Source organism: Colletotrichum jinshuiense, chromosome 1 (genome assembly GCF_051148585.1).
Source record: "Colletotrichum jinshuiense chromosome 1, complete sequence".
Taxonomy (NCBI): Eukaryota; Fungi; Ascomycota; class Sordariomycetes; order Glomerellales; family Glomerellaceae; genus Colletotrichum; species Colletotrichum jinshuiense.
In genome coordinates, this window is record NC_139302.1 from 61,053 (window position 1) to 71,486 (window position 10,434).

The window sequence follows — 10,434 nt, forward strand, 5'->3', positions numbered from 1 at the left end:
GTGTGATTTGAATGATTCATATTGATTTTCTTGGTATTCATACCACCAGCGAGAGGTATTTGCGGAGGCCGCTCTAGTTAACATAACTGACGGCGTCTATAAACTAAGCATACACTCTGGGATACAAAGGGGTCTAAGCTCTAAGCGCCCCTAGCCCTAGAGGGCGTGTCAAAGTGCCAAGGAAAGTAAGGAGCTAGCAGAGGTACAGAAGACAACAATAAATATTTTGCGCTTTAACACCTATATATACCTAGCGTAACGTTAGTAGTTATTAAAGTATACTTTAAATTTACTGCCTATACAATACAGATATTAGCCTTAAACTTAAGCAAGACCAGACACACAAGACCTATAGATCTAACCGCTTTTCTAACTCGTCCCAAGATCCCAAAGCCTCTTGAACTCGCTATCTCGCTTCAGGAGAGCGCGAGGACTATCCCATTCCAGGAGCTGACCACCGCCCATGACAGCAACACGATCGAAGTCGACGACGGCACCAAGGCGATGCGCAACGGCAATGACGGTGCAGCTTGCAAATTGCTCGCGCATGACGTCCCTGATGAGCCGCTCGGACCGCTCGTCGACGTTGCTGCTCGCCTCGTCGATCAGAACGATCCTCTTGCCCGCCAGCATGGCCCGAGCGATGCACAGAAGCTGGCGCTGGCCCTGCGAGAGCCGATCAGCGTCTAGCGGGCTGTCTAGGCCGCCCAGCCGATCTACGACATCGTCCATCTTGAGCCGGCGCAGGACTTGGAGGATCTTATCGTCGTCGGTTTGCTGCTGCTGCTCCGGCTGGTGCTTCTGTCGGCGAAGCACAACAAGGTTGTCGCGGAGGCTTGTATGCTTCAGGAAGAAAGGGTGCTGCGGCACAACGGCCACTGCAGCGCGCACAGCTTTCCGTGGAAGCGTCGTGATGTCGACGCCATCGATGGTGATGCGCGAGCCAGGGCCTACTTCCAGGAGGCGCAGGATGCAGCCTAGAAGCGAGCTCTTGCCGCTCCCGCTGCGGCCACAGATGCCGACCTTGGCACCGGCAGGGATGTCGAGGCTCACACCGCGCAGGACGGGCTCGCCACCGCCGCCGAGCGCATCGTATGAGGCCACCAGATCCTCGATGGTGACGCGGCCGTGCGCCGGCCAGTTCTCGGGCACGACATCCGTCTCGGTGGGTCGGTTCTCCGACTCGGTGTCAGTGCAGAACATCTTGACGCGTGCGACGGCGCCGAACGACGTCTCGAGCTGCGTCCAGTCCTGGATGACGTGGGCCAGCGACTGGCCAAACGACATGACCTTCACGAGGGCCAGGGCTACGTACTGCGGCGACAGCTGCGCCCGCAGCTTCACGACCAGGACCATCATGACGGTTACAAGAACGGCAGTCATAAGGTCGAGCACGAGGCCCAGCCAGCGCTGGATGCAGAAGAGTAGGTAAAAGGGTCTTTGTGAGTCGTCGAGAAGGTCTAGGTACCGCTCGATGAAGCGCGGCCCCCACGCAAACGCTCGCACCGTGGACAGGCCCTGGAGGAGGTCGAGAAACTGCGTGAAGAGGGGAGATTTGGCTTCGAGATCAAAGAGTCGGATCTGCCGAGACGTCCGCACGTAGAACTTTTGCAGTACTGTTGGCCCATAGTCAGTGCCATGATTTTTGTATCACATCAAGGGGCTTGGAGACGGGCTGCCAAAACTTACACCAGCAGAAAGCGACGAAAGGCACAAGTGCGGCTGCAAAATATCCAGAAAAGACGCACATCAGGATGACCGACATGATGATGAGGGCAAAGTTGACGCAGAAATCCACAAGAGCAAAGGGCAGCTCGGTGTCGACGACCGACATGTCCTGGCTGAAGCGATTCGTGGTGACTCCGACGTCGGTGCGCGAGAAGAAGGCCATAGGGGCTTCCATGACGGAATGTAGAAGCCGAGCGTGGAGAACCTCGGAGCTCAAAGGCACCATGACTGTCAGGAAGAAATAGGCGGCCCCTGTGATGCCCAAGACGGCGAGACCGGTGAGCATTCCGAAGAGTCCGAGGTAGTAGTCATCAGTGGCTTGACTGGATTCTTTCGCAGTGTCCGTCCAGAAGCTGAGTACGAGTGCCGTCATCTGATACCCTCCCGCATACATGATGATCAGGATAGCGAACAGTATAGTGTGCCATACAGGGACGGAGCCAAAGTAATATGCATATGTGGCAAACTCGCCAAGGACTCGACCGGGCGATTCGGACTCGTCACTGTTCTGGTCAGTACCTTTTCCAGATCGGCCCTTGGGAACAGTCTCGTGGCGATGCTGCACCGGTGCTTCAGCTGCGTCCCGCGCGTCAATCGCGCCGTTCTGCTCGACTGCAAGCCCATGCAGATAATCTGTATCGGATTGAAGTTGGGCGAATGAGCCTTGGTGCACGATGTGGCCGCTCGCATCCAGAGCGACCACATGATCGGCATAAGTGAGTCTATGGATGGCATTCGTAACACAAACCACAGTTATGCTCATCTGCCGGAAGAGACCCGTCTTGGCAAAAAGGTTCTGGAAGACGTGCTCCTCGGTCGCCGCATCCTGTCCTGCAAAGACATCGTCCAGCAAAACCGTCTTTTCCCTGGAGTAGACGGCTCGGGCCAAGGCGAGCCGCTGCTTTTGACCGCCGCTCAACGAAAAACCGGCGCTGCCCGCCCTGGTGGCATCTCCGTTGGGAAGCTCGCCGATATCCTGCTCCAGCCCGCACGCGTAGACGACCTTGCCGTACCATTCCGCGTCGTAGCAGGCACTGCCTAGGATATTCTGGCGTATCGTCAGGTTCTGGATCCAGGGCTCCTGACCAACAAACGCAATGTTGCCGGGATCGGCATGGATGGAACCCGCTCGGAGCGGGACTTCTCCTAGAATAGCTCGCATGAGGGTGCTCTTGCCCGAGCCCACGGGTCCGACGACGAAGGTGAAGCAAGACCTGCGGATGTTGACGGTGATGTCGCTAAGGCTGTCCGGCTTTCCGGGAGCCCAGCCAAAACTGGCTCCTGATATCGCTACAAGCGTGTCTCCTTTCTCATCGTCTTGGCTTGGATGATGATGCCGCTCGCTCAAGGGCAGTCTGTAATCGGTACAGCTCTCGAACAACAAGTAGTTTTGAATGCGAGAAAAGCACGCGAGGGCGGCACTGATGAATGGGATGGTACGAAACACAACAACCAAGGGGTTCGACAAGAGGTATATCAGCGAGAGCGAGGCGTAAGCAGACTCCGTGTTCAAGGGCTGGCCAGTGCTCTTGGAAACAATCACAAAGGTTGCAAAGGTCGCCAAAGGGGCGATGGCCGCCGTGTTCATTGCTGCCCGGCCAAAGAAGTCAGCAGCAGCGTCACAAAGACAAGTTGAGAGCGCGACGTAGCAAGGGTCCGTTGCGCAGGTACTTACCAATGAAAGTCTGTATGGTCAACAGTCTGCGATACTGTTTGGACAAGTCCAGCTCTGTTATTCGGAGGTTCTGGATCGCGTTCGTGACAATATCCAACAAGCCAAGCATTTTGGCTTCCTGCAGCAAAACCAATCAGTCCTGTAGCCTGTCATCAAGAATGGGTATTATCTGGCGTTCGCGTTGGATCCTAACCTTCATGGATGCGAGGACGTCAGCCGTTACATCGACCCGCGTTTGGATGCCCATCATCCATCTCTTCTTGGCCATGCCAATGAACTGGGCAAGCCACAGCATGCCAGTAGTGGCAAGGATTGCTACAACGACCGGGGCCAGAGCGGCAAGGCCAAGCTGCCTGTACAGGAGAAAGATGGCGACTGCAGACTCGATTGGCGAGGCCCAAAGCTCGTGCAAGGTTGCGGCGCTTTGACAGATACTCTCGGTGTCGGTGGACATGAGCGACACCGGCACGGACTCATCAAGAGCCGTGGCGCTGAGATCCAACGTCTTGGTGTAGATCAAACTGCAGAGACTGCCGCGAATCGAAGTGACAAATCGATATGTCATCTGGTAATAAAAGCCGTTGGAAACTGCTTGCCCAAGGAAGACCAGCAGCCATGCGCCCGTCAGTCCCCATCCAATTGCATCCGACTGCGACGGATCGGCCGTCCAGGAAGTCGTCCTGGTGATGAGAAAGGGCAGCGTGTACTTGAAAGCTGCCAATGCAAGCCGGGGTGCCACGCCGGCCAGAAAGATATACTTGGTGGCCCACAACGTGGAGAACGCCAAGGCATGGCGGCTGGACTGTTTCGACGAAGCAAACGAGTTTCGTGCTTTGGGGAGTAGTGTTCGTGCTGCTAAGCTGTCATGAATGGGGAGCAGATCATGGTCGGCGAGGGAGCGGGCGAACCCGGTTCGCATCAACGAATTCAGCCACCAGAAGACACTCCGGGCCAGTATGCCGCTGGTTGCCTCTGGTGAGAGATTCTGGTACTGGTCTAAGAGTATGGGTCGCTTTCCCCAAGCTTCCGAAGCCAAGACAAAGAGCTTGATGGCGACAGTGGAGGTGAAGAGGCCCGAGATGGTGGGGCCATGGTCGGCAAGCCACAGGGTTCTGGCGACGACGCAGTCAAAGAGCAAAGTAAAGAGTAAATAAACGTTGATGATGGTCGATGGGCGCACCGAGCGCGCGTGCTCGGCATGGGACAGGAACAAGAGCAAAAACCCATCGACGAAGGCGAGCACGGCGGCCGAGGTCCGCAACTGGAAGAACGGCCACTTCTCTGCATTCAGAGCCCAGTACAGCAAGACTGCAAGTTGTAGAGCCGTGTAGACGCCGATCAATCCCTTGGACCAGTCAGTAGTGGTCTCAGAAAAAGGCTATGGGTTCGGGCCCGGAGGTTATCACGTGCCACTTTGAAGATTGGCCGGTGGCTTTTGGCGACCTTGCGAGGCTGTCTCGCGAGCCAGAAGAGACGCTGTAGGGCCACAACCAGAAAGAGGGCCGAAGGGGCGATGGAGAGAACGGCGTCCTCGAAGGCGGGCGTGAAGTCGAAAGCGCCCGTGCCAGCAAGGACGGCAAACCGAGCTTCGGGCGATATTTCTGACATGGCAGGAGTTAGGAGAACAACTTGGCCATCCCTTTGGAGCTTTGGCAAAGCACGTCAGGGCTTTCAATACCCTCCCCTGAATGATTGTTAGCGTGTGACTTTGTCTCTGTTAGTTGGTGTGTAACGCCATCTCATCACTCAGGGACTAACAATCTGAGTGGTGTGTAGAATAGAACTGCTAACCCTAAGCAGCTGTGATGTCAGAAACCAGATACTTACAGCCTTAACAGATGGAATCTGGGGCTTCTGGAGAAGCAGAAGTGTCTGAGTCTTTCAGGGAGGGAATTGTGCATATGGGAGGTGGGAGGGAGAGATGGTTAGTTATAATTATAGAACGGGAAATGCATGGCTGGGTTGCGCGATACGAAGCATTCTGGTGCAATACTCTGCCCCTGGGGCGCCGCCCCGCATTTCCAGCGTGTTACGGTACGGCTATTACGGCAGCCCTACGCTCCACTCCATCCCGCGTCCCGCTCAAGTTGTAGCACGCCCGAGCGCAGCGACATGATCCGCAACCAACTTGACGACTTCTCGTGCGATTCCCACAGATCCTTCATAACTGACATTTGCAAAGAGGGTCAGGCACGTAGGCTACCATAATCCGGGAAACGAAAAAACGGAGAACGCAGAGGGGATGACGGGAAGGGGGGTGATAAGCTTACCCGGCGCTGTCGTGGCCATAGGCGTGGCAGATGAACTTGCCATCGCGGCAACGACCGAGCTCCATGCGCGGCCCACCGTGACGGGCCGGCCGCAGACCGACACGCACTCGGCGGACCTCGAACTCGCCGTCGGCGTTCAGCAGCTCCGGGGCCAGCGGCTTGCACCGCTCCAGGATCATCCGCGTGATGGCCTCATCGGGCTCCGTGTTCCACGCACCAGGGATCTTGCAGCCGCCCAGCATGGTTTCGTCGGTGCCCGGCCACGGGATCACGAGCGCCTCCCAGCCCTCGCGCCCGCGCCGGGTAGCCAGGCGTCGCGCCGCCCCGGCGACCACGACCGTCTGGCCCTTGCTCGGGTAAGCGTGCGGGTCACCCGTCAGCTTGGCCGCCGCTACGCCCGTGCAGTTAACGATCCCGATGACGTCTTCGAATCCTGCCATGGCGAAGATGTGCTCTTTGTCTTTGTCTTCGCTGGGGAGTAGTGACAGCGGGGGCGCGGTACCGGTGCGGCACGGAATGCCTTGCGCCTCGCATTGGCTCCGGAGATAGGCGAGGTAGCGCGTCGGGCAGAGGGCGAACGTCTCGTAGGCCATGCCCGCGGCAAATGGCCCTTCCTCGGCCACTTCGTCGCGCGAGAGGACGCGAAAGCCGGGGATGAACGACTTGGTCCACCAGTGCGAATCCTCCGGCAGGCAATCATCTGCGTGGTCCCTGTGCAAACAACGGTGAGCGTCATGGCGTGCTTCTTGTCGGTGTGGGGGTTCGACGGACCATAGGTACGTGGCTTGATGCAGCTGCAGGTGGTTTTCTCATGTCAACATGGCCTCGCGCACGCATCGTCCCTGTCCCAAACAACCTTGCATCTGATCTGCATACGTACCTGCAGGCCAAGCGTCTCCGCGGAGGCGGTCCGCACCAAATCAGACCAATGCAGAAAGGTCTGCCGGTCCCAGTCCTGCTGTTGGCCGACATCGATGTTGGACCGCCATTGCTGTGGTGCTCGGACATTTAGTTCGCCGTAAGGTCCGGAGTTACATGGGTATGGGCCAAGTACTCACCGCCCCAGACCTATTGCATGCACATTAGTTATACCGTGACATTCTTCACTCTCGGCGTGGGGGAGTGATCAATGACGGCCCGCAGGCGTGGGGTGGGTGAGCCTACCATGTCGATGTATACAGAGGGTCTTCCGACCCCGGAAAGTCTTTGGCGACAATAACGACGTTGAAACCTGCCTCTTTGAGAATCAAGGCAGTCTGCAGACCAATGACGCCCGCTCTGTCGTCGCCGTCAGCAAAAAGCACGTCCTGGACTTGTGCATGTTATCCTGGACCAATACTTGCCCGAGGACCCCAATCTTTCGCAGGGGAGTTGCACACATGATGGACACCGTTGAGCTGCTTGGACGAAGCTGTACTGTGTAAAGACCGTGTAGGCTAAGAGCAAGAATCTTGTCTCGCCCTACTCGGCCGCGCGGCCGATGCACCTTTTTATGTCGGCGTGCTTCGTGACGTCTCCAGTTTCTACACAGTCTCGACGAACATAGTGCGGGCTTGGTCCGACGATAGATTCATCAGTGTTGGATCAGGACCCATGTTTGAAGACACCATAGAATCCCGGCATGCCGTACGGAACATCTAATCTGTTTCTGTTGCCCGGTTGCCAACTGATCACACAGATCGTACTCATTGTGGGCAGCGTAAGCGCGGTAGATCCACCCGACAAGCATTTTCGACAGCACGTTATTTCAGGGGTATTGAACGTCTTATTTGGCCTCGACCATCACTCTTCGTCTTATTTGGCCTCGACCAACACTCTTCACCTTGTGGCTCGCAGAGCCACAGGATCCCATACCCTGACGTATCGTCAGATTCGGCCCGATCCATGCCTCCATGCCGCCTTCAAGGAAGGGAATCCGCCCTTGATGCTGTACACCTCAGCCCCACGTGCCCTCAGAATGCTTGTAAAGACGCGGGAACTCTCTCCGTCGTAGCAAACCACCAGAAATGGGCCCCCACCTTCGGTTAGCTCATGCCCCGCCGGCTCAGGACCAACCAGTTCCTTCATCTCCGTCCACTGATCCTCCAGCACCGCGACGTCGTCGAAGGGACTGGCGATACCGGCTTTTACCGAGTCAAAGGGGACATTCTGGGCACCGAACAGGGCTTCTTTGGCAAAGTCGGCCGGGGCGCGAATGTCGACGACCTTGACGTCAGGCACTGCCACCACTTTCTCACTCAATGTCTCACTTGATGCAAATTTGGCCGTCTTGTGCAGCCACTCGACTGCAGCGGTTGCTTCCAGCTCCCATGCCGCGTCATACGGGTGGGTGTCGATGTCGAGGAGATGCTGCATTACCCAGGATCAGTCCCAAAGAAAGCCCATATTCAAAAACAAATCGAATACTGCCCGACCGGAGACTTGGAAGTCACTTACAACATTCCCGATGGGCTCGAAAGCCGACGGGCCCAGCTTTCGGGCGTAGTTGTCCATGTACTGATACGGCAGGTCGCAGCACGTGAACACGGCGCGGACTTGGCCATCGGCGGCTGCGAACTCGCCCAGGCGACCTTCGACCTTGGCCTTCCGTAGCACGTTGAGGAGTGCCTGCAGGGCCATGCCCGAGGACGGCCCGCAGATGAGTCCCTCGCGCGAGAGGAGCATAGACATGCGGTAGGACTGCGGCGAGTCCACTTCCTGCACCTCGTCGACCACTGTCTCCCACGGGAAATCGATGGACTCGAACATTGGCGCCGGCCGCGGACCAGGGATCGGATCTCCGGTCCGGTTACAGACACTGCGTATGAGAGAGATGGAAGTTAGACGAGGAAATACGCAACGATGTAGGATTTAAGCGGCTAAAGCAGGGAACGGCCCGTTTCGGGTAGGGGGTCGGGGGTCGGGGGTCAGGGGTCGGAAGAGTCAGGCTTACCCAATGATTTTGACAGTGGGCTTATGCTCCTTCAAGTATAGGCCGGTACCCGTGACGCATCCTGAAGGTAACGACATGTCAGTAAAAAATGGCATGCTTTTTGTCCAACCTTGCAACAAAAAACAGGCGCGCTTACCAGCACTCCCCATGCCGGAGCAGAATATGCTGATATCGGGCAGTTGCTTCAGGAGCTGGGGCCCCGTCCAGCGAATATGCGACTTGTAATTGTTCTCGTTCTCATACTGCATCGGGGCCCAGATGCCGCTCCCTTCTGCCTCGGCCTGTCGGCGGATCTTGTTGATGATGCCTCGCTCATCCGAGATCGCGGGTTGAGCTGGTCCCCCGTACAGTTTCCTGGTGGACGCGCCCAGACACGCCTCAGTCAGTCAGTTTTTGCCACGGAAAGAGCGCCTTACACTTTGATTCCAAAGAAGGCCAGAGTCTGCAGCCGAGAGATTTCCGTCTTGTTCGTGACATAGGCCGTGACGTCGTCGTTCTGGTTCATGACACGACACCCCAGTGCCAGAGAAATGACGGTCGAGCCGGAACTGGCCTCGACAACGGGCTTCTTTGCAGCGACATGTGCGTTCTGTATCATGTTCAAAGCTAATAATAATGATGGGCAATGATCAGTGTTTCGCGTTTCCCTCGTTGTTTCCGTCTAATACCAAGAAGGGCAGAAGGACAAAGGGTGCTCCTTACCAGGCAAAGCTTTGACGTTCTGGGCCGGCAACGCTGTCAACATCTTGGCGAAGATGTGCACGCCGTCGTCCAGAAAGGGGTTCAGCTTGGCTGGCAACTCGACCAGCGGCAACATGGGCTGCGAATCAGGATCAAAGTAGTTTTGGAGAGCCTGCGGCCCGCTGTAGACGTTCAACGACGAAGCATTCGCCATTGTTGAAATTGTTTCTCGACGTGGAGCAAGAGATTTGTTTGCTGATTGTTTAGATTGAGATCCAGGCTGCGACGAGATACTTGGGCCTGTTGGGCAAAAGATGAGCTCTATCATGGGCCCAGGTCGGTAGGTAATAAATATTATTCAATTTTTTGCTGGAGACGCCCCCTCTCCAAGATCGTTACATACATACAGTGATGCCTTTACCGGCTTGAATACTTCATTGAACTTGGGTCGACCTAAGATCTCACAGGCTCCAGACACGTGTAAGACTTGATACTCGGACTTCGATTCTTGCGCAATATGCTGGATTCCTGCGTCATGTCGACGAGACCCATGTTGTATTGATATAGATAATGTCTTGGAGCCAGGGGTGGGAACAGTAGTCTAAGAAGCGTAAGGAGTAAGTTCTGAGATCCCAACGGTGGACCGCTGCAAAAGATCTTTTGCCTTTCCCCCAGACCACTTATATCATAATACAGGGGGGCGGAGCAGGGGTTATGAGGGGTATACAACGGAGGCAATTTATTGGCGCTTGCCACCACTGAAGATTACTGTAAGCTTAATGATTTCGGCGCAGTTTGGGGTATGTAAATGCTTTATGTAAGTGCCGTGGCGGCTAGCAGGGTGTGTGACTATTGATGGAATAAAGTATATTCGTATTAGTGAGGAGGTAAAAGGAGCAATGTGGCCACTATCTTAGCCAGCTAAATTCACATCTATCCATGCAAGGTCACATCGACTCAATGGAAATAGACTGGATATTAGGCATACCTCTATTTAGCTCAGATGATGTGCTGTTTACAGCAATGTATGTAGATCTATCCTGGCATTGGGCTGCTGCATTGCCCACTTCAACATGCACTGGACATGCAGCTGGGCTGCCTACGCCGTACACAGTTAACTTGACATTCTTAACATGGAAAAGTCCGGG

The 10,434-nt window shown here is 55.8% G+C and overlaps 1 protein-coding gene across 1 annotated transcript; it reads right to left on the bottom strand.

Annotated features, from left to right (window-relative positions):
* Positions 1–369: 369 nt before the first annotated feature.
* EsH8_I_000014 (uncharacterized protein) lies at positions 370–9,500 on the bottom strand (the record flags this gene model as incomplete). Its single annotated transcript, XM_083267427.1, has 16 exons — positions 370–1,616; positions 1,690–3,318; positions 3,404–3,521; positions 3,597–4,748; positions 4,817–5,050; positions 5,162–5,195; positions 5,674–6,384; positions 6,507–6,664; positions 6,732–6,741; positions 6,838–6,980; positions 7,729–8,022; positions 8,110–8,470; positions 8,606–8,666; positions 8,742–8,959; positions 9,022–9,211; positions 9,308–9,500. 16 exons carry the CDS (start codon positions 9,498–9,500, stop codon positions 370–372), a joined length of 6,753 nt encoding a protein of 2,250 aa, XP_083117865.1.
* Between the last annotated feature and the right edge of the window lie 934 nt (positions 9,501–10,434).